Source organism: Symphalangus syndactylus, chromosome 7 (genome assembly GCF_028878055.3).
Source record: "Symphalangus syndactylus isolate Jambi chromosome 7, NHGRI_mSymSyn1-v2.1_pri, whole genome shotgun sequence".
Lineage (NCBI taxonomy): Eukaryota > Metazoa > Chordata > Mammalia > Primates > Hylobatidae > Symphalangus > Symphalangus syndactylus.
In genome coordinates this window covers 63,756,287-63,781,507 of record NC_072429.2, presented here as the reverse complement: position 1 = coordinate 63,781,507, position 25,221 = coordinate 63,756,287, and the positions used below count along the sequence as shown (strand labels likewise).

The following is a 25,221-nucleotide window of genomic DNA, read 5'->3' as shown; positions in this document are numbered from 1 at the left end:
TGGAGATGACAAAGGAGTCAGTGAATATGAAGACAGAGCAATAGAAATTATTCAATTTCAGAGACAGATAGAAAAAAATACTGTTTATTCCCTCCCACAAACAAAGTGAACAAAGGCTCAGGGACTTGCAGTGCAATATCAAAAGGTCTAACATAAGTGGAATTAGAATGCCAGAAGGCAAGGATAAGTAAAAAGGTGCAAATGTATACCTGAAAATATAATGGCCAAAATTTTCCATCTTTAGCAAAAGATACAACTCTATAAATCTGTAAGTTCAGTAAATACCAGGAAATGTAGATACAAATAAAACTAAATCCAGACACATCACAATCAATCTTCAGAAAACCAAATACAGTAAAATTTTCAAAGCAACCAGAAAAAGATAACACATTATATACAGGGAAACAAAAATACAAAGGAAAGCTGACTTCTCATCAGAAACGATGGAGATGATTCTGCTGAGAGAGAGCATTAAAAAAAGAGACAGAAAAATAAAGGAGAGAGATCAGAAGAAAGTGGAACGATATCTTGAAAGTACTGAAAGAAAAAAAAACAGAACTATATCCAGCAAAAATATCCTTCCAGAATAAAGGTAAAATAAAATCATTTTTTATAATAAAACTGAGATAATCAGTCACCAGCAGACATACACTGGAAGATATCCGAAAGCAGGGATTGGCTAACATTTTCTGTAAAACGGCGAAGAGTAAATATTTTAGGCTTTGCAGTCTCTGTCACAACTGCACAATTCTACTATTCTAGTGCAAAAGCAGTCATTAAAAAACATAAATGAGCAAAGCAGTGTTCCAATAAAGCTTTATTTATAAAAACAGGTGGACCACATTTGGCCCATAGTCTTCCAAAGTTTGCTGATCCCTGAGCTAAAGAAAATTCTGCAGCTAAAGGAAAGTGATACCACAAGTGGAAAGCTGAGTGTCTAGAAAAGAAAAAAGAACTGCAGATATCATATTAATATATACCTGGATAAATATAAAACACTATTTTTCCCTCTTTACTTCCATAATATACATGAGACTGCTTAAAGCACAAAACCCTGTATTGTAGGGCTTATAACGTGTAAATACAGTAATATGTCAACTGTAGCATAAAAGACTACAAGTGCTTACATTTTACATAAGGTAGTACAATAGAAAGGATGCGTATTGTGACTCCAAAATCACCTCTAAGAAATAAAATAGTGCAAAAACAGTTAAAGACCCCAAAGAAATGTTATAATTTTTAAAATTTATTAATATATAACAGATGGACTTATTTGGGGAGTACATGTGACATTTTGATACAATCATATATAATCTATAATTAACAAATCAAGGTAATTGGGATGCCCACCACTTTAAACATTTATCTTTTCTTTATGTTGGGAACATTTGAATTATTATCTTCTAGCTATTCTGAAATATACAGTAGACTACTATTTACTATCAACCTACTGAATTGTACAACATTAGGTCTTATTTCTTCTATATAACTGTATTTTTGTACACATTAACCGTACCCATTAACCAATCTCACTTCATCCCCTCCTACCCTGGTACCCTTCTCAGCCTCTGACAACTGAAGATTATTCAGCCATAGAAAAGAATGAAATCCTGTCATTTGCAGCAACATGGACAGAACTGGAGGTCATTATGTTAAGTAAAATGAAATTTTTTAAAGGATGCATTTAACCCAAGAGAAAGCAAAAATGGAAGACAGAAGAACGAAAAACAGATAAGCAAACAGAAAAAAAAGAGTAAAATGGTAGGCCTAAATCCAATCATATCAATAGTTATTGTAAATGCCAGTGAACTAAATACTCCAGTTAAGAGGAAGAAATTATTTGAATAGATAAAAGTTTAAGACCCAAGGATGTGTTGCCTAAAAGAGACAAATGAAATATGACACAGGTAAGTTGAAACTAAGAAGGAAAAAGATATAGCATGCAATCATAAGCATAAGAACGCTGGAGTGTGATATTAACTTCAAATAAAGTAAACAAAGAGCATTACCAGTGATAAAGAAGGATATTTCACAATGATACAAAGTCCAGTTCATCAGGAAAACATAACATTCATGTTTTAATTACAGAGCTTCAAAATTCATGAAGCAAAAATTGACAAAACTGCAGGAAGAAATAGACAAATCCACAATAATAGCTAGAGATTTTAACAGCTCTCTCAGCAACTGATAGAACCACTAAACAAAAAAATCAGTACATAGAAGATCTAAGTAACACTGTCAACCACCCTGACCTAAATGACACAGAACACAATTCCACTTTGCATTCTTTTAAGTGCACTTGGTACATCCACTATGACAGACTATAAGAAAAACCATAAAATGAGTCTCAAATTTCAAAGGATTGAAATCTTACAGAATATGTTCTTAACCATAATGGAATTAAGATTAAAAAGACCAGGAACTTTCTAATTTCTATTTGGAAATTTAACAATGCACTCCTATGTAATCCATAGTCAAAGAAGAAATCTTGATGTATGACACTAATATTATCACATGCTTGTCTCCTTTACTAAAATGTGAGATCCTAGTAAACAGGACATACTAGATATCACAGATTATTTTTAATTCTTTTCTTAACCCCCAGTTCCTTGTATGACTACTTCTACAAACTATTCTCTTTCAGAACACCTGTTATTTCTTTCTAAACAAATTATTTTCTGGGAGGGGAGGTGTAAATCTGTTAACCTCTTACTCTTATAAAACTCTTCCCCTCTTCCTTTCCTTTAGTGAGATTTCACTTATTTTTCTACTAAACTTTCTATGGTTTTTTCCAGTTACTTTTCCTATTACCGTCTCTTCTAACTTTAGAAACATATCAAAGTTCTTTTGTTTATATGGTTTTGTTAATTTCATTACATGTATTTGTTGACCAGAGAATTAAACTCCATCTTTAAGATATTGTCGGCTGGACTCAATGGCTCATGCCTATAATCCCAGCACTTTCGGAGGCGGATAACCTGAGGGCAGGGGTTCTAGACCAGCCTGGCCAACACAGTGAAACCCCACCTCTACTAAAAATACAAAAATAAGCCAGGCGTGATGCTGGATGCCTGTAATCCCAGCTATTCGGAAGGCTAAGGCAGGAGAATCACTCAAACACAGGAGGGGCACGTTGCAGCAAGCCAAGATCACGCCACTGCACTCCAGACTCAGCAACAGGGTGAGACTCCATCTCAAAAAAAAAAAAAAAAAAGATATTATCATAACTAATGGCTTCAACTATAACTTCAACACATTCAATAACTAATGTAGAACAACCCTATGGTATTCTTCTAAAACCAACTTCCCTCTCAATTGTCCAAGATAATGGCATTTCAAAGATTACTCATTTTTCATTCTCCCTTTTTCTTCAACTATGTCAAATCAATCATTAAGCCTTCTCTATTCTTCCTTAAATACATGTTCTCATTTCATTGCTTCATCTTACTATAAAAAATAAAAAGGAATGAATGGGTTATAAAAAGTAGTTAAGAAACTGAATCTGCCAGAAACAATCTACTTAATCTGGCAGCAACACATTTTTTGAAATGTTATTATTTTTCTTTTTTTTTATTATTATACTTTAAGTTTTAGGGTACATGTGCACAACCTGCAGGTGTGTTACATATGTATACATGGGCCATGTTGCTGTGCTGCACCCACTAACTCGTCATTTAGCATTAGGTATATCTCCTAATGCTATCACTTCCCGCTACCCCCACCCCACAACAGGCCCCTGTGTGTGATGGTCCCCTTCCTGTGTCCATGTGCTCTCATTGTTCAATTCCCACCTATGAATGAGAACATGGGGTGTTTGGTGTTTTGTCCTTGCAATAGTTTGCTGAGAATGATGGTTTCCAGCTTCATCCATGTCCCTACAAATGACATAACTCATCATTTTTTATGGCTGCATAGTATTCCACAGTATATATGTGCCGCATTTTCTTAATCCAGTCTATTCTTGTTGGACATTTGGGTTGGTTCCAAGTCTTTGCTATTGTGAATACAGCCGCAATAAACATACATGTGCATGTGTCTTTATAGCAGCATGATTTATAATCCTTTGGGTATAGACCCAGTAATGGGATGGCTGGATCAAATGGTATTTCTAGTTCCAGATCCCTGAGGAATTGCCACACTGACTTCCACAATGGTTGAACTAGTTTACAGTCCCACCAACAGTGTAAAAGTGTTCCTATTTCTCCACATCCTCTCTAGCACCTGTTGTTTCCTGACTTTCAATGATTGCCATTCTAACTGGTGTGAGATGGTATCTCACTGTGGTTTTGATTTGCATTTCTCTGATGGCCAGTGATGATGAGCATTTTTTCATGTGTTTTTTGGCTGCCTAAATGTCTTCTTTTGAGAAGTGTCTGTTCATATCCTTTGCCCACTTTTTGATGGGGTTGTTTTTTTTCTTGTAAATTTGTTTGAGTTCATTGTAGATTCTGGATATTAGCCCTTTGTGAGATGAGTAGGTTGCAAAAATTTTCTCCCATTTTGTAGGTTGCCTGTTCACTCTGATGGTAGTTTCTTTTGCTGTGCAGAAGCTCTTTAGTTTAATGAGATCCCATTTGTCAATTTTGGCTTTTGTTGCCATTGCTTTTGTTTTAGACATGAAGTCCTTGCCCATGCCTATGTCCTGAATGGTATTGCCTAGGTTTTCTTCTAGGGTTTTTATGGTTTTAGGTCTAGCATTTAAGTCTTTAATCTATCTTGAATTAATTTTTGTATAAGGTGTAAGGAAGGGATCCAGTTTCAGCTTTCTACACATGGCTAGCCAGTTTTCCCAGCACCATTTATTAAATAGGGAATCCTTTCCCCATTGCTTGTTTTTGTCAGGTTTGTCAAAGATCAGATAGTTGTACATATGCGGCATTCTTTCTGAGGGCTCTCTTCTGTTCCATTGGTCAATATCTCTGTTTTGGTACCAGTACCATGCTGTTTTGGTTACTGTAGCCTTGTAGTATAGTTTGAAGTCAGATAGCGTGATGCCTCCGGCTTTGTTCTTTTGGCTTAGGATTGACTTGGCAATGCAGGCTCTTTTCCGGTTCCATACGAACTTTAAAGTAGTTTTTTCCAATTCTGTGAAGAAAGTCATTGGTAGCTTGATGGGGATGGCATTGAATCTATAAATTATCTTGGGCAGTATCGCCATTTTCACGATATTGATTCTTCCAACCCATGAGCATGGAATGTTCTTCCATTTGTTTGTATCCTCTTTTATTTCATTGAGCAGTGGTTTGTAGTTCTCCTTGAAGAGGTCCTTCAAATCCCCTGTAAGTTGGATTCCTAGGTATCTTACTCTCTTTGAAGCAATTGTGAATGGGAGTTCACTCATGATTTGGTTCTCTGTTATTGGTGTATAGGAATGCTTGTGATTTTTGCACATTGATTTTGTATCCTGAGACTTTGCTGAAGTTGCTTATCAGCTTAAGGAGATTTGGGGCTGAGATGATGGAGTTTTCTAGATATACAATCATGTCATCTGCAAACAGGGACAATTTGACTTCCTCTTTTCGTAATTGAATGCCCTTTATTTCCTTCTCCTCCCTGATTGCCCTGGCCAGAACTTCCAACACTATGCTGAATAGGAGTGGTGAGAGAGGGCATCTCTGTCTTGTGCCAGTTTTCAAAGGGAATGCTTCCAGTTGTTGCCCATTCAGTATGATACTGGCTGTGGGTCTGTCATAGATAGCTGTTATTATTTTGAGATACGTCCCATCAATACCTAGTTTATTGAGAGTTTTTAGCATGACGGGGTGTTGAATTTTATCGAAGGTCTTTTCTGCATCTATTGAGATAATCATGTGGTTTTTGTCTTTGCTTCTGTTTATATGCTGGATTACGTTTATTGATTTTCGTATGTTGAACCAGCCTTGCATCCCAGGGATGAAGCCCACTTGAACATGGTGGATAAGCTTTTTGATGTGTTGCTGGATTCAGTTTGCCAGCATTTATTAAGGATTTTTGCATCAATGTTCATCAAGGATATTGGTCTAAAATTCTCTTTTTTTGTTGTGTCTCTGCCAGGCTTTGGTATCAGGTTGATGCTGACCTCATAAAATGAGTTAGGGAGGATTCCCTCTTTTTCTATTGATTGGAATAGTTTCAGAAGGAATGGTACCAGCTCCTCCTTGTACCTCTGGTAGAATTTGGCTGTGAATCCATCTGGTCCTGGACTTTTTTTGGTTGGTAAGGTATTAATTATTGCCTCAATTTCAGATCCTGTTATTGGTCTATTCAGGGATTCAGCTTCTTCCTGGTTTAGTCTTGGGAGGGTGTATGTGTCGAGGAATTTATCATTTCTTCTAGATTTTCTAGTTTATTTGTGTAGAGGTGTTTATAGTATTCTCTGATAGTAGTTTTTATTTCTGTGGGATCAGTGGTGATATCCCCTTTGTCATTTTTTATTGCATCTATCTGATTCTTCTCTCTTTTCTTCTTTATTAGTCTTGCTAGCGGTCTATCAATTTTGTTGATCTTTTCAGAAAACCAGCTCCTGGATTCATTGATTTTTTGAAGGGTTTTTTGTGTCTCTATCTCCTTCAGTTCTGCTCTGATCTTAGTTATTTCTTGCCTTCTGCTAGCTTTTGAATGTGTTTGCTCTTGCTTCTCTAGTTCTTTTAATTGTGATGTTAGGGTGTCAATTTTAGATCTTTCCTGCTTTCTCCTGTGGGCATTTAGTACTATAAATTTCCCTCTACACACTGCTTTGAATGTGTCCCAGAGATTCTGGTATGTTGTGTCTTTGTTCTCGTTGGTTTCAAAGAACATCTTTATTTCTGCCTTCATTTTGTTATGTACCCAATAGTCACTCAGAAGCAGGTTGTTCAGTTTCCTTGTAGTTGAGTGGTTTTGAGTGAGTTTCTTAATCCTGAGTTCTAGTTTGATTGCACTGTGGTCTGAGAGACAGTTTGTTATAATTTGTTCTTTTACATTTGCTGAGGAGTGCTTTACTTCTAATTATGTGGTCAATTTTGGAATAGGTGTGGTGTGGTGCTGAAAAAAATGTATATTCTGTTGATTTGAGGGGGAGAGTGCTGTAGATGTCCATTAGGTGGGCTTGGTACAGAGCTGAGTTCAATTCCTGGATATCCTTGTTAACTTTCTGTCTCGTTGATATGTCTAATATTGACAGTGGGGTGTTAAAGTCTCCCATTATTATTGTGTGGGAGTCTAAGTCTCTTTGTAGGTCACTAAGGACTTGCTTTATGAATCTGGGTGCTCCTGTATTGGGTGCATATAAATTTAGGATAGTTAGCTCTTCTTGTTGAATTGATCCCTTTACCATTATGTAATGGCCTTCTTTGTCTCTTTTGATCTTTGTTGGTTTAAAGTCTATTTTATCAGAGACTAGGATTGCAACCCCTGCCTTTTTTTGTTTTCCATTTGCTTGGTAGATCTTCCTCCATCCCTTTATTTTGAGCCTATGTGTGTCTCTGCATGTGAGATGGGTTTCCTGAATACAGCACACTGATGGGTCCTGACTATTTATCCAATTTGCCAGTCTGTGTCTTTTAATTGGAGCATTTAGCCCATTTACATTTAAGGTTAATATTGTTATGTGTGAATTTGATCCTGTCATTATGATGTTAGTTGGTTATTTTGCTCATTAGTTGATGCAGTTTCTTCCTAGCCTCGATGGTCTGCACAATTTGGCATGTTTTTGCAGTTGCTGGTACCAGTTGTTCCTTTCCATGTTTAGTGCTTCCTTCAGGAGCTCTTTTAGGGCAGGCCTGGTGGTGACAAAATCTCTCAGCATTTGCTTGTCTGTAAAGTATTTTATTTCTCCTTCACTTATGAAGCTTAGTTTGGCTGGATATGAAATTCTGGGTTGAAAATTCTTTTCTTTAAGAATGTTAAATATTGGCCCCCACTCTCTTCTGGCTTGCAGAGTTTCTGCCGAGAGATCAGCTGTTAGTCTGATGGGCTTCCCTTTGTGGGTAACCCGACCTTTCTCTCTGGCTTCCCTTAACATTTTTTCTGTCATTTCAACTTTGGTGAATCAGACAATTATGTGTCTTGGAGTTGCTCCTCTCGAGGAGTATCTTTGCAGTGTTCTCTGTATTTCCTGAATTTGAATGTTGGCCTGCCTTGCTAGATTGGGGAAGTTCTCCTGGATAATATCCTGCAGAGTGTTTTCCAACTTGGTTCCATTCTCCCCGTCACTTTCAGGTACACCAATCAGACATAGATTTGGTCTTTTCACATAGTCCCATATTTCTTGGAGGCTTTGTTCATTTCTTTTTATTCTTTTTTCTCTAAACTTCTCTTCTCGCTTCATTTCATTGATTTCATCTTCCATCGCTGATACCCTTTCTTCCAGTTGATTGCATCGACTACTGACGCTTGTGCCTTCATCACGTAGTTCTCGTGCCGTGGTTTTCAGCTCCATCAGGTCCTTTAAGGACTTCTCTGCATTGGTTATTCTAGTTAGCCATTCGTCTAATTTTTTTTCAAGGTTTTTAACTTCTTTGCCATGGTTTCAAACTTCCTCCTCTAGCTCGGAGTAGTTTGATCTTCTGAAGCCTTCTTCTCTCAACTTGTGAAAGTCATTCTCCGTCCAGCTTTGTTCTGTTGCTGGTGAAGAGCTGCGTTCCTTTGGAGGAGGAGAGGCGCTCTGATTTTTAGAGTTTCCAGTTTTTCTGCTCTGTTTTTTCCCCATCTTTGTGGTTTTATCCACCTTTGGTCTTTGATGATGGTGACGTACAGATGGGTTTTTGGTGTGGATGTCCTTTCTGTTTGTTAGTTTTCCTTCTAACAGTCAGGACCCTCAGCTGCAGCTCTGTTGGAGTTTGCTGGAGGTCCACTGCAGACCCTGTTTGCCTGGATTCTCAGCAGCGGTGGCTGCAGAACAGCGGATATTGGTGAACCACAAATGCTGCTGCCTGATCATTCCTCTGGAAGTTTTGTCTCAGAGGATAACCCGGCTGTGTGAGGTGTCAGTCCGCCCCTACTTGGGGGTGCCTCCCAGTTAGGCTACTCAGGGGTCAGGGAACCACTTGACGAGGCAGTCTGCCCATTCTCAGATCTCAAGCTGCGTGCTGGGAGAACCACTACTCTCTTCAAAGCTGTCAGACAGGGACATTTAAGTCTGCAGAGGTTACTGCTGCCTTTTGTTTGTCTGTGCCTTGCCCCCAGAGGTGGAGCCTACAGAAGCAGGCAGGCCTCCTTGAGCTGTGGTGGGCTCCACCCAGTTCGAGCTTCCCAGCTGCTTTGTTTAGCTACTCAAGCCTTGGCAATGGCAGGCGCCCCTCCCGCAGCCTCGCTGCCACCTTGTAGTTTGATCTCAGACTGCTGTGCTAGCAATGAGTGAGGCTCTGTGGGCGTAGGACCCTCCAAGCCAGGTGTGGGATATAATCTCCTGGTGTGCCGTTTGTTAAGCCCGTTGGAAAAGTGCAGTATTAGGGTGGGAGTGACCCGATTTTCCAGGTGCCATCTGTCACCCCTGTCTTTGACTAGGAAAGGGAATTCCCTGACACCTTGTACTTCCCGGGTGAGGCGATGCCTCGCCCTGCTTCGGCTCACGCACAGTGTGCTGCACCCACTGTCCTGCACCCACTGTCTGGCACTCCCCAGTGAGATGAACCCGGTACCTCAGTTGCAAATGCAGAAATCACCCATCTTCTGCATCACTCACACTGGGAACTGTAGACTGGAGCTGTTCCTATTTGGCCATCTTGGCTCCACTCCCTGAAATATGTTATTCTTTCTCTAAAAGTAAATGGTATCTTCACCTCAACAAAAGCAAGTGACCAATCTGGTATAAACATTATTTTTGCCTTTGGCAAATTAATGGTGCAGAGGGATGTTGACATCTCTAAGAACAAGGTGGAATCACGTGACAATTCAGATCTTTCTGTCAGCAAAACTGAACTGCTGGCCTTGTAAAATATACGTGAAAGCAGTGTTTCGAAAACCATTGGTGGTGAAGACCAGTTTTGCTTGTTTTTTGATTTTCAGTCAGTCATGAGCAAATACTTTTATGAAACACAATAAGAATGAATTTTAAGACATGTAAAACACAAGTTCAATTTTCATATTATAAAATTCAATAAACCATTACTCTGTCAAATTCCTACAAGTTTCTAAATGCTGACTTTCACTTTCTGTACTTATCCATTGCAGGTTACTAACAAACAGTTCACTGCACTGCACTGATAACATGGACCACACTTTTAAAAATGCTGTATTAAAGGACTCACCCCAAAATTTAAAGTCTCAGTGTTACTAGACCTCATCCAAACCTAGTATCTACTAAGCAAGATAGAAGTTAGGCAAAGAGGTTGAGGCAGAATTCCTGCAACAGGGGATAAGGATAGACTCCAGAATAAAATTTCTTCATGGCAATATTTCCATGCCATAGCAGTGGTCAGAACAGCCCCACACACTCAGACTAGAGCTGGCCTCTTTGAAAAGGTTATGATTATGAACTACCTGCATGGAAAAATGCATGTATATGCATGTGCATGTTTATGTCTAGTGAGTATACATGTGTAGATGTGAATTAAACATCATGATTAATCTATCTAATGAAAAGAACAACTCAATTTGGCTGTAATTCTTAAGCCTTTCTGATGAAAAGCATATCGCTGTAAAAATACAATTCACTTTATCTGACATACAATGTAGGCTTTTGACTAAGCAGAGCCCAAAAGAGAAATCAAATGCACAACAAACAGATGTAAAACTCTAGGCAACAAAGATGATCTTCAATGTCTTTATCAGTCACAGCCCCGAAACATCCTAATTTATTTTAGGACCTAAAGATTGACAAATCAGTTTAACCAACAGCAGTAATATATGCAGAGACCTGGAGTACAGCATGCACTATGAGTAAGTGAGATTGACATTTTCAAAAATAAAAGTCATCCAGCCAAATGGAAAAATAATAACAATCATTAGCTGCCAGATTTGTTCAGCTCACAGTAGCTCAGCAAGCTTTCCTAAAGCCTCCCACAAAAAAAAATTTCCCTGAGTTTTAGGATGTGTCTATACGATCTTCAAATAACCTCATCAGTAAAATCTTTTTTAAAGGTTATAGGAATTTGAAAATTACTGTAAAAATCATCATTTTTAAAATCAGTTTGATGGTATAAATCAAATGGCTTTACTATGTCTTTATCAATGGCTCAATTTTAGTTCCACTGTGCATATCAAAATTGTGGATGTCTAAAGATGTTCTTCTTTCTGCTCTCAGCATATTCACATAATGATTGCATTACCCCAAATTTAGCGTATGAGAATCTAAAAAAAAACTAATATTTCTGCCATTGGACTGGGTCTACTTTAAATATTCTGAAAATCAAAATTAGACAACAGAAGCCTATAAATTATTAAATTCTATGCATTATAAGTAAAAATTTGAAATTATAAATATAGTTTAAATAAGATTTTAAAATCTTGCTAAATATTAGTAACATATTCATGCTGTCTCTTTTAAATCAAACAAAACAGCACTAGATCTTTACCTGGGCTTAATATTAACTTAGCAAGAATCCAACTTACAGAGATAAAGAGGAAAACTGTTATTATTCCATGATTTTATGGAGAAAAAAGGCAGGGAAATAAATACATACTGTATATTTACTATTGCAGACACTTTAACTGTTATTTCATGGATTCCCTACCTAATGTTTAAATGAGTTAAGTACCACCTACCACCTTTCACCATAAAGAAACTAGCTCTGGGAGTTCAAGCCACTCTCCCAACACTAAACAATCAAGTGCTGGAATTCACACCTGGGTCTATCCACTCCAGAGAGACTCTTGTCTATCCTTCTACTGCGCCATTACGAAACAGCTACACTACTCTATTTCTCAAATTTCCATAAAAGTGCATAATTAATTCAGAAAGCTCTCAAATGAGGTCAAAAGAAAAAACTTAGGAATCTCAGTCTGGCTCTACACTTATGGTGACTTTTTGAGCTTTGTATATTGTAAACACAGTGACTTCATCAAGTTACTCTATCAAAACAAAGGTTTAAACAAAATGCAAAGGTTCTGAGAAAAGGTATTCTATCTTATGCATCTTTCCATACACTCAGAAACCAACAAATTGCCTTGCATATATTTGGTCTTCAATAAACATCTGATGCACTGATAGATAGATGAACAAATACAAGAGGAAGAATGGGAGAGAAAAGGAGAAGGAAGAACTTAAAGGCAGGATTCAATTAGTATCAACTAATATCTCTCTTCTGTGATATTACAGTATTAGATACATGATTCCAATAACCTTTTTATTTTACCTAATGATTCAGTGAAAAATAATGGAAGGGGGGAGGAACTAAGTGGGGACAAAAAAGTAGGGTATGTGGGAAGCTTGGATACACTATCATATAATGATTAAAGCAGCTTTTGCTGGGCTTTAGATTAAATCTCAGCCCATTATTAAAAATTAGTACCTGGGCCAGGCACGGTGGCTCACACCTGTAATCCCAGCACTTTGGGAGGCCGAAGCGGGCAGATCACCTGAGGTCAGGAGTTTGAGACCAGCCTGGCCAACATGACAAAACCCCGTCTCTACCAGAAATACAAAAATTAGGTGGGTGTGGTGGCACATGCCTGTAGTCCCAGCTACTCCAGAGGGCTGAGGCAGGAGAATTGCTTGAACCCGGGAGGCAGAGGTAGTAGTGAGCCAAGATCATGTCACTGCACTCTAGCCTGGGCAATAGAGCAAGACTCTGTCTCAAAAAGAAAAAAAATTATTAGTACCTGGTTTTTCATAGAAACTTGCAGCACTTAAAATATTATCTAAATAATACCTTTAAAAGCCATGTAGTCTCTTGAAACTGAGAGGAAAAGATATAAGGGAAAGACATATTCTTTGAAACAACAGGACAGCTAAAATAAGACCCTGACTTCTATTACAGCTCTTTCCCACACCTCTATTTCACCTTAGACAAGTTATTAACAAATTATCAAAAGCCTGTAATAAGAAATAATTATAAATTTTTACAATATTTTAACAATTTGAAAAATAGATATTTTAACTTCAAAAAATATATAACATACAGAAAAGAACAGGTAGAGGTAAATGGAAAAATAGCACTATTCACTTCCACATTAACTAATTAGGACACTGCTGACCTTTCTATTGCCCATAAGAGAAAGTCACACAAAAGATAATAAAAACAATAATAATTCATCTTTCTAGGATAATCTAATAGTGAAGACATTGAGTCAAAGGTAACCATCTTTCCTAACAGCTTAGCAATTACAAAATATATCTCCTTTTCTGAAAAAAGCTTTCAGTACCAAGTTTATTAACAACTTCCAATTTAGACAAAAGTCCATGTACTAACACAAAATAGGGACGCTCTCTCTCTAGTCTGGCTTTCTGTGATACGTTCATCAAATTAAGTAAACATGTTTTTACTTCTCTCTTAATTTTTAAAATGTGAACATTCAGTAACTGGGCCAGTCTCTACCTCCAGGTTAACTTTTCCATTGGATCACAATTCCCTTGTAAATAACACACTTTCGTTCCAAAAGGCTTTTCACTATTCTTTCTATCTAGGTAACATTCAAAGACAAACCCCACAGAGACAACTATATGAACCCAGTGTTCACATAACCTGAAGTAAGTTTACCATGACTGCTGCAGCCCTGGTGCCAACAACCACCCCACGACCAGCCCTTTATACAGTCACAAATATTTATTGAGGTTCTACTAGGTGCCAAAGGTTCATTTAGCACATATTTTTCGAAGGGTATTATCATGTGAGCATCAACAAAGTAATAGATGTAGGAGAGATGATATTACTCTCACAGGACCCATGAAAAAAACTAAAGCACGGAGAGGCTAAGCAACTTGGCCAAAAGCCTGGAGGCCAGCCCAAGAGCCCAGCGAGCCTGACTGCCACTGCACATGCCAGCACCCTCACTACAGGTCTGAGTGCTTACAGACTTTGTAGTGAGGAGGGCCAAGCATGATCCACCCAAATCATGAAGAGATGAGATTTCAAAGACTCCTTCAGCTATTCAGTGCCTATCGCAATTCATCCAGAGTTGAAGCCTAGTTGTAGTAAAGGAACAGAGATTATAAACTACAGGTTTCAAAACATCAAGGGGGCTCCATATGTGGGAGTGATATTGTGGGTAATTTACAATTTTACTTAATATTTTTCTATCATATCTTTTTAACCATAAAACCATATTATTTTTATAACAGTAAAAGATCAAACTAGCTCATTTTTGCAAATGGTAGATGCTTAATTTACACTAAAAGATTTTGGCAAAATAAAGGCTCCTGTGACAATGGTAGAATTAAAAAAAGGAAAGACAAGGGAGAAACTCAAAACTAAGACAAATGGAACAGAAGGAGCATTAAGCCCTCAGGGAATAAATTTATTGAGTTGAAAAGATGCAATATCTATTTTGCCACAGTGAACAAATTTAAAGAGGAATCAGTTCTTATTCCATGTTCCCTCAGAGCAGGAGAGTATAGAATAAACTGCTAAAAGTAGATCTGACAAACGGTCTTATTAGAAGGTGCCATGCTTTGGTGAGTGATGCCCAAGAGGGTGAGCACAAGTTAGTGTCAGGTGATAACCAGGATGACGGAAATATTCATGTTGGCCCCACTAGTTCTATGCCCAGAGTGGTAGCGGCAAAAGATCCATTCACAGAACAAGTCGGTGCCTTCAGAAAGTAAACAGCCACAAATCCCAGGATTGCATCTTCAAGAGCCAGATTTATGTGCTCCATTTACTCTCTCAGAAGTCACCTGGGTCAGGGAAAGGAATAACAAGTCCTACAAGAACAAATTACTGATGATTCCAGAAGATTCTTTCTTCACTTGTTAACATTCAACCTCTCCCCACCGTTGCACTTCCAAGATAACTATTCCTGGTTCAAAAGGCCCCTTGAGCCCTCTCTTCTCCTCACATCCCCATTCAAAAGGCCCCTCGGGCCCTGTCTCCTCCTCACACCCCTCCTCTGGCTGTCCGCCTCTCTTCTACTGCCTTTCCTCCCTTCGTCACTCATCACTGCATTGCACTGGCATTGCTTATTCACGTCGACTGTCTTCACCAAACCATAAGACCTTCGATGTCCAGCTCTATCTTGGTCATCTGTGTCCCCCAATAATTAGCACAGCCCCTGGCACATACATGGAACCCACAACTGTTTTGTGATTTAGGAGAGATTGGCAAAAGACTCCATTTCTGAAATTTTTTACTTTTACTAAATAAATAAGAATATGGATAATGAAGCACTTAAGTAGAAGAAAAAAATACATTCAGTTTACCTACTAAAATACTTCAAAGTAAAGCCTCATTAATACAACCTACTCTAACTTAAGAACTGATTATTATTTTAGCTGGACTGAAATTTACTGTGACAACTCATGTGGACAGAGTGTGCAGGAAACACGAAGAGCAGAGCCACCATGGTGAGAGAGAGAAGTAAGGAGGCTCTGCATTTGCCTGTTTCTCAAGAGTGAACTTCAAGGACCACAGAATGATTTTTACATGAAAAAGAGTGTTACTTTCATAAATAAACATAATCGAAAGAAAATCTAATGCCCAGCCCAACACCTGGTCAATTGCTGGTCGGTGTTTATCACACCCAGTAGGCCACACCTGGATCTCACTGTACAGTCTCCCAGAATCCACACTGAACACCACTCCTCCATGCCATCCCTCACTCACTCAGCCCTTGCCAGGCAGCCAGGAAATACACGGGGCTTAACACGTCCAGCTGGTACTTTAAGCAAAGAAATCTTCCCCTGATGTTAGCTTTGGTTTTATTTTTCACGTTTCCCCCTTTTTAATGCCAGTCTTAAGGTTCCTGAGAAAATGCATCGAGACAAGAAAAAAAGGAGATGGCAGGGTGGTTAAGAGGACAGCTTTGGAGCTGGCAGATCTCAGTGAAATTCCAATCTTTTCACTTACGGGGGAATTATCTCCGAGTGTTGGTTTCCTTACCAATAAAAATAGTAATAGAACTTACTGGGTAATCATGAAGCTTAAATAAGGCAATGCATAAAAATTACTTAATAAATTTTAATAATTATTATTCTCTGCATCAAAGACAGATTAGCACGATGGTTAAAAGCATGCATCATATTGCCTGAGTTTAAGTCCCTGCTCTGCCACTTCCTAGCTATTTTGGCAAATTACTTAACCTCTTGTGTCCTAGTGACCACTAAATGGAGTTCCTGGGATAATTATACGTGGAATACATTTAAAGTAATTAGGACAGTGCCTGACACAGAATAAGCTCTCAATAGACATTAGCTGTTATTAACTACCGACACCTAGAAAAGAGTTCCTACACATCAAATTTTAAAATTTGGAAGGTGACAAATGCTATGAATAAGCAATTTATAGAAAGAATATAAATGGCCAATAATATTAAAAGATGCTCAGTCTCATTCATTATTAACGGAATGCAAATTTAAAACAATGATTTAGTTTGTCAACCAAGATTTTGTAAAAATTAAAAGAAGGGTAATGTTAAATGATAGTGAGCAGAAAAATATGCAATCCCAATATACAGTTGATGGAAATGTAAATCTGCACATTTTTGAAAAGTGTATGACATTATCTATCAAAAGTGCAGGCCAGGTGCTGTGGCTAACACCTGTAATCCCACAATTTTAGGGAAGCTGAGAGAGGTGGACTGCTTCAGCCCAGGAGTTCAACATCATCTTGGGCAACAAAGCAAGATCCTTTCTCTACAAAAGATTTTATTTTTTAAATTATCCAGGCTCGGTGGCATGCACCTATAGTCCCAGCTACTTGGGAGACGGAGGCAGGAGTATCCCTCAAGCTCAGGAGTCCAAAGTTGCAGTGAGCTATGAGCACGCCACTCCACTCCAGCCTGGGTGACAGAGTAAAAACCCTGTCTCAAAAAGAAAAAAAAGGTGGGGTACAGTGGCTCATGCCTGTAATCTCAGCACTTTGGGGGGCCAAGGCAGGTGGATCACTTGAGGTCAGGAGTTCAAGACCAGCCTGGGAAACATGGTAAAATCCCGTCTCTACTAAAAACACAAAAATTAGTTGAATGTGGTGGTGCATGCCTGTGATCCCAGCTACTCAGAAGGCTGAGGCACAAGAAACACTTGAATCCAGGAGGTGGAGGTTGCAGTGAGCTGAGATTGCACCACTGCACTCCAGCTTGGACAACACAGTGAGACTATCTTTAAAAAAAAAAAAAAAGTGTACAAACACATTCATTTGACTCAGCATTTCCATCTCCAGTACTAAATCCAAAAGAAATATTCATCAAAGTAGGCAAACATATGTAAAAGAAACTAGAAACACCACCACATGGCCATCAATAGAGCACTGGTTAAATAAATAGCTTTACACCAACACAGTGGAAAATAGCCATTAAAAAAAATACTGAATATCCACATATACAGAAATGAAAACATATTCACTATATATTAAGAATAAAGTTATGGACCAGTATATGTCATTTTTATTTTTAAATACAAAACAAAATTACACATCTATTTATTTATCTCTGTGCTTGCAAACACCTGAAAGATGCTAGTAACTGTATTTGGCAAATGTGTTATCTACATTAAATTTTGCAATACATCTGTACCACTTTTTCTTTTCTTTTTTTTTTTTTTTTTTGATATGGAGTCTCACTCTGTCACCCAGGCTGGAGTGCAGTGGCGCGATCTCAGCTCACTGCAACCTCCGACTCCCTGGTTCAAGCGATTCTCCTGCCTCGGCCTCCTGAGCAGCTGGGATTACAGGCACATGCCACCATGCCCAGCTAATTTTTGTGTTTTTGGTAGGGACGGGGTTTCACTGTGTTGGCCAGGATGGTCTCGATCTCCTGACCTCGTGATCCACCCGCCTCGGCCTCCCAAAGTGCCGGGATTACAGGTGTGAACCACCACGCCCAGCCCTACTTTTTATTTTTTACTTGTTTTTTAAAGAAAGTAAGAACAAAAATGGTTAAAAGCACAGATTCTACAGCCAACATTCTGGATTTGCATGTCTGCTACCTATCAGCAATGTGACCTCTACGCCTCAGTATTCCCAATGTATAGCAATGACATCTATATACTAACAGTAACAACAATAACATGTTATAGAGCTCTGGTGAGCATTAAATGAGTTAAACAGAAAGATCTTAGAACAATGTATAGCAGAGGGTAGGCACTATATGGGACATGTCCACTATTACTAACCTTGAATAGCATTCTTAGAGAGATTACTTCAACCAAGCCATCCCATAGAAGCCCATCTAAAGTGACCAACAAAAGTATCAGTAGACAATTGGCACACCAGATACACTGGCTCTTGGTAGCCAATTAGCAATGTGAAGTATTAAAACCGCCTGGCAACCTAGGATTTCAATTCTAGCTAGGCTTTCTCTTGTCCTCATTTCCTCATCTGTTCAAAGGAGGAAGATGACTTAGATAACTGACAAATCTAATATCCTAATAGGATAACTTTACTGTTAAAATAATGATAGATCTTTATAGTTGCCTCAAAAATGTACTCCAGTCAGTAGATCCAGAACCTGAAACACAACTCCATACTAAAATACATGCTTCATAGGAGAGAAACTCCTTCAAAAACAGCCTATTGGAATACACTGCAGCAGAAAAGGACTTCCTCCATCTGAACATAATCCAATTGCATTTCCCTACAAGCATACTGTAACTCACAGATTTCATTCATAGACAGTTTCCTCTCACCTATCCCACTGCCCACACCATAAATACAAATTAGTGATATTTTACTCTACATTCACCAAGACTCTACAGTTTCATAACCACAGGAAGAACAAGTAACTTTTTCCCACCTGCTAAAAACTCAAATATACTGCACAGTGAAAAATACCTCACATACACACAAACCAACATAAAACACTTACACGAAATGCTGCAAGAATGATTCTTGTTACTTTCTCTTTGACAGACTCCTGAAGGATATCAGACAGAACTGGAATGATATTATAGCGCCGCAGGTGTTCACACATTTGAGGACTGAATGCCAGGAGCCATATTGAAAAAATCATTTGATACTGGAGCTGAAAGCCACATTTGTTACTCAACACTCCCATTATGCTGGAAAAAAAAAAAGACACACACACACATTTACAAAACATTTAAGAAAGAAGAAATAAGCAATTATTCTCTTTTTGCACTAATGGAACAGGTCTCTCTGAATTATGTCCTGTTTCTTTTCTGCCAGCAATAACAAGCAGCTAGATTGCTACTCACAGAGAACCATTTCCAGTACAGCTCCACTTAACCCTCTCTCCAAAAGTCACTGGATCTCAGGAAGCAGGAGCTCTTGCTGTGCGGCAAGAAGAAAGGGAACAAAAGACTTGTAATATGGCAACGGGAATGGAAAGAGCAATCGGACAGACAACAGAGCCAAATGTTACGTGGAGATTTTGAGTCTGGGCAACCAATAAGACCACCGATAGCTTTAAAATATAAAGGAAACGGAGAAAAGAAGTCTGAGTTTGGTGAAAACCTGTGATGGGTTCAAATTTGACATAGCCAATTACTGAATTTGGCGGTCAGGAAAAACGTCAGTTTGATTGAGAGATCAAAAACCTCAGTTTGATCAAACTTCTAGTTTGATCTCTTACTTTACTGATAAGGAAACTAGGAAAATGACATGGAAATGAAGGAGGTTACACAAAGAGAGAGAATATATACAATAGAAGAAAAGCTAAGGAAATTGCCCTGGGGAATACCTACATTCAAACAATAGAGTTCAGAAATCATCAAATAAAAAAAAACAGAAATCATCAAATAAGACCATTAAAAGTGACCTTCACATTGGAGCAAAGCATACCATTTAAAAAGAAAAAAAGACCAGAGGAGTTAAGCGCTCGAAGACCACAGAATGTACAACACAAAGAGTGAGCCCTAATGTAAGCTATGGAAACTTACTAATAAAAATCTATTAACATTGGATCATCATTTGGAACAAATATACCATACTAATGCAAGATGTTAATGATAAGGGAAATTCGTGGCGGGGAGAGGAGAGGATGTAATGGGAACTCTCTGCACTTTTGGTTTTTCTGTAAAACTAAAGCTGCTCTAATAATATAAATGTTTAAAATGCTAAGCCTGATTTTACAATCTAAACCTACTGTAACTTACTGAAAGGCTTTTATCTATGTCATTTCTTCATTTGTATGATTTGAATATAGTTCAGTTCACTAATTGTTTTTAGTGTTCTCATGCATGGCTTTTGCCTTGTCTTCTCTATTTTTGGATGTTATGTAAAACTTGCTTTTTAATTAATATTGACATCTACATAAGCTGCTATAAAATCATGTCACTTTATACTGTAAACACCCTAGTCCCTGGTTTCCTTTGCTCTCTGTTCCAGTTATTAAGCCAAGCCTTCTGCACTTGGCTTTGTGATGTTGTGGCTGAGACCCTGAAAACCACATTTCTGTTCTACCAGTTGGCGGTCTGTTAGGCTATGTCAAGAACAGGAGCTAGAGGCTGACTTCAAGGAAGGAAGAATGGACTTCCTCCTGTTGGCTTCCTGATCCTGAGAGCATTACCCCAGTAACACTCCTTCAACCCGGCAGCAGCAGTTCTTTCCCATGGCAGCAGCCAAATTCAGTTTGCAGTTTTTCCAGCTCTAGCAGAACAAGCCTCATCACATTTCCTCAGAGACATCAGCACTAGCCAACTGGCTCCCCTCCCCAGAGTCCTGGGTTCCAAATCCATGAGGCTTTTCCTCGGAGTTCAGAGGCACCAATATCAGCTGGGCAAAACCTCCTCCTCAAATGTCTAAATTTCAGCTGTACTTGGCCCCTCCTCCAAGCATGCAAATTTTAATGATTCCAATCTCTTACCATTGCCCACCTACTTTACATCCCCTACCCCACCTTATGGGTGGTATCTGCACTTGCTACCTTTCTGACACTCAAGAGTCATTTTTTTTTTTTCATTTCGTTTTAAACAAAATTAGCAGCTGGGCATGGTGGCTCAAGCTGCTAATCCTAGCATTTTGGGAGGCCAGGGTGGGTGGATCTCTTGAGCCAGGAGTTTGAGGCTAGCCTGGGCAACATGGCAAAACCCCATCTCTATCAATAAAACACAACAATACCAAAAAATTCCCAAAAAAAATACAAAAATAGCAAATGTGTACTTAGTTAATAATTCTTCATATCAAATTATGTTAAAATAAAAAAGAATGCCAATGGCAGTTTAATGCGAATAGCACTGCATCTATAAATTACTTTGGGCAGTAGAGGCAATTACCCCCAGCAAAGGCCCACTTATAGCTCCAATATTTAGGAAGTTAATGTTAACCTTCAGACTTTCTTGTGAGGCTAACAAGTACAATATAATGTAAATTTTTTTATCTTATATAGGTATACAAATACTCAAACAGTGTTGTATTATGTATATAATAGGCTTTTTAACAACAACAAAAAAGTCAGCAAACTATATAGATTAAAATGTACTGGGTTTTTTTAAGACCTCAGTTATCAGCCAGGCAAGGTGGCTCATGCCTATAATCCTAGCACTTTGGGAGGCTGAGGCAGGCAGATTACGAGGTCAGGAGTTCAAGACCAGCCTGGCCAACACGGTGAAACCCCATCTCTACTAAAAATACAAAAACTAGCTGAGAGTGGTGATGCACACTTGTAATCCTAGCTACTCAGGAGGCTGAGGCAGGAGAATTACTTGAACACAGGAGGCGGAGGTTGCAGTGAGCTGAGATTGCACCACTGCACTCCAGCCTGGGCGACAGAGCGAGACTGTCTCGGAAAGGAAAAAAAAAAAAAAAAAAAAGACCTCAGTTACCTTCCTTTCTTCAAACGGGCTAATACTTGAAAATTTTTCTCCTCACATTATTCCTATTTGCAATGTGAGAAACAAACACACACACACACAAATTCAATGCTAAGCAAAAACTCAAAAAGTAGAAAGTATATATTTCTGAAAAAATGAAAACATTAAATGACTTTTTCAAATTGCTATACTTTCAGCAAGTTATTATACCTTTATTAATGCCCATTTCTCCACCTAAAGGTTTATCTGATTACTGCTAATCTTATTTGTGGTCATTAGCATATCAAAATATATTGGTTGAACATGAAATAGTCTAGATTATATTTATGCCTGATCTTGTTGCTGCTGAATGGTCTCTAAAATACTAAGGTACTAGCCATTAGAGCAGCAGCATTTGTTGTACTCAGTATACCATGAGAGTTCAAATTTTGGTATTTGAGTTTATTTTATAAGCAGTTATAACTATTTGTAGAGATTGCTATTTCATGACTTTGACTCTTTCTTACAGGTCCTCCATGGGGGAAAAAAATCTAATTTTTAGTTAGTAGAATTAAAATTCATTTTATCTTACAATTAGGGTTATTGTAAGACAAAATGAATTTTAATTCTACCAAACAATCCTACTGGACTCTTTTATAAACCATATATTATTGAATTTAAGTTGTCTTATGCTGTTTTATCATCCTATATATTATTTTATCATTATTCATTGATTATAACCAATTATACTATGAAATCAAAGACTAAAATAATAAGAAAATTAGAGATTGATGGAATCACCTAGGAAGACGATATAATAGTGAAATAAATAATTATCCTTTATTGCACTGCCCAAAATACTGCACTATCTTTTATGAAGGTAAAAAGACTGGTAACACCATTTTTGTAGCTCACCTTTACGTTTCTGTGCAGAAAAAAGTTAACAGCAAAGTCCTGAGGGTGCTAGCCTCAGAAAGACCTGCTTACAAGGCTAGCCTTTGGCTGGCTTCTGGGAATTTGGCTGGTAAAGTTTCCTACATTGATCAAACTAAACCATTTGTACAAACATGTGGCTTATCTGAATTCCTACTGCTATTGTCTAAATAGCACAGGAATTTGTGTCCCTCCAAAATTCACATGTTGAAAGACTAACACCCAAGGCGATGGTATTAGGAGGTGGGGCCTTTGGGAGGTGATTAGGTCATGAGGGCAGAGCACTCATGAATGGGATTAGTACCCTTCTAAAAGGGTCCTGAGAAAGACCCCTGTCCCCTCTGCCATCTGAGTTTACGGTGAAAAGATGGCCATCTATGAATGAGGAAACAGGCCCTCACCAGACACCAAATCTGCTAGTGCCTTTATCTTGGACTTCCTAGCCTTCAGAATGTGAGAAGTAAGTTTCCATTGTTTATAAGCCACCCAGTATTTTGTTAAAGCAGCCCAAATAGATTAAGACACCTACTTTCTTTCAGGAGTCTGAAATTTTGCTGTGTTTTAGGCACAGTGTGTCTACATAACTAACTTCTAATAAAATCTTGGGAGCTGAGTCTCTGATGGGTTTCCTGGACAGAAACCTCACACAAATGTCGCTGCATTTTCAATGCTGGGAGAAGATACCCTGTGCGACCACTCCGGGAGGAAGAGAGCATAAGGGAGCCTGCACATGGATTCCTCCACACTCAGCCTATGTCTTTGTCCCTTATGATACAGCTGTGCATCCTCACTATATCTCTGTAATAAATCTTATCTGTGAATACAACTATATGCTATGTCTGTGAGTCTTTCTAATGAATCTCCTGACAAGTGTGAACACAGCTGAGAATTCAGAATTTTTTATTTTCTGCCCACAATAATGACCAACAGAGGAAAGTGTTTCACAATTATTAGATTATTCAGAAGATGAAAACAAAGAGATAGATTGCACTCTATTCTCTAACAATAATGGTGAAATGGGTCAAATAAGTGAAATCTTAAACTGTCAGTCTCTAGATAGCTATATCATAAATGAATTTTCTCAAACTCAAGAACTGATAAATGAGGAATATATTTCTAAGAACAAAAAGGAAATATAGTATTCTCAACTAGTTAGCCATTAAACATGAAAGACTTCCAGACAGTATTTTGCAGCAAGAACCTAGACCATTTCGCTCAAGGACATCGGATGATTTTCTGTAATCTTTTATGATATTTGTGTATCAAAATGTACCTTTTACAAAAAGGTTTGCTATATTTTAATTTTTACTGAAATTTCTAATAGTTGTTTTTCACTCTCTTTATTCTTAGTTCCATCAATTTTTCACAAAATGACTAAAAATATATTTTTAAAGGGTCTGTCGGACCCAGATGACAAACTGTGATGGCTATTTTTCCTGGCAAACTGAGGATTAAATAAACAAGAATGGACTGAAATTTTATAGATTAATAGAAAAATAATTAGTAACTTACTGAATTGATGGATATTGAATAGTTGTGACAATTCAAACACAATTCATAAGAACAGCTATTTGCAGAAGTAACCTATTCTAAGAAATTGCATACAAATACTGACTGAAAAAACCTAGAATATTTGAGTCCCTTCACAGGTATATCCTACACTGGAGATACAGGAGAAGGGGAAGAGTCCAATGCTTGCTTTAAATCCTCACCCACCAAGCAACTTACTGTTGATAACCTAAATTCCTCTGTAGATTTTCTAACAGAGAAACAATGCCTTGCTAACTGAAAAGAATATTTGGTTTAAAAGCAGTTAGATCTCTCATTATGAATAAATAAATTGATTTTCTGATGGTAAAACAAGATTTCCACTGTTTTGGAGGTTTTCAGTTGCTTGTCTGTATAAGCCTGAACAGGCAGCTCCTCAAAGTTTCTATACCTGCAAATTAGGATCCCAGAAAGATTGGGCTAAATTATATGGCATTGGAAAGAAAGGTTTATATTCACTCTTTCCTGGGTAAGAACTTTTCTTGTTGATTTTTGCCTACATTCATCATAAATTATTTTTAAACATTTTTTATATTCTGAGTACCTGGAATCTGTCCTGTTAAACATTAGGTTCTTAAGAGGCCTTAACCTCTTATAAAAGCACAGATTAAGCAAGGAAAGGGGCTCAGTTTGATAGTTACTAACTTCTAAGAAGGTTAGCATAGTCAATTGTTAAACAGATATAAAAAAATAAAATATTTCTTTTAGATGATTACATATTTCTTTGAAAATGTCAAGGAGAGATGCTTGTAAACGTTATTTTACATAAAAAGTAAAGGGCACTCACCAATTTACCCCATCTGCTTCCACCCAAGCAAAGCGGTACTCATTGACCCGGAGCATCAGCTGTAAACACCCGGCCACGCACTGCACATACTGCGAACTCTGCACAAGAAGAAGTGTTGAGTTTTTAAATTGGGAAGCATTTAAAGTCATGCGATCAGACACACATTTCTAAAGTCTGATTACCTACTGGAATTAGCATCTGAGCATCCAAAATT

The 25,221-nt window shown here is 38.1% G+C and overlaps 1 protein-coding gene across 2 annotated transcripts in view; it reads right to left on the bottom strand.

Annotated features, from left to right (window-relative positions):
• ATP6V1H (ATPase H+ transporting V1 subunit H) overlaps positions 1 to 25,221 on the bottom strand; it is a 136,440-nt gene that overhangs the window by 69,703 nt on the left and 41,516 nt on the right. For both annotated transcript variants that reach the window (XM_055286414.2, XM_055286416.2), the window contains 2 exons: positions 25,008 to 25,105; positions 18,856 to 19,048 (listed from right to left, as the gene is read on the bottom strand). In XM_055286414.2, coding sequence (XP_055142389.1) covers positions 18,856 to 19,048; positions 25,008 to 25,105 — 291 coding nt within the window. The remainder of the gene's footprint in view (positions 1 to 18,855; positions 19,049 to 25,007; positions 25,106 to 25,221) is intronic.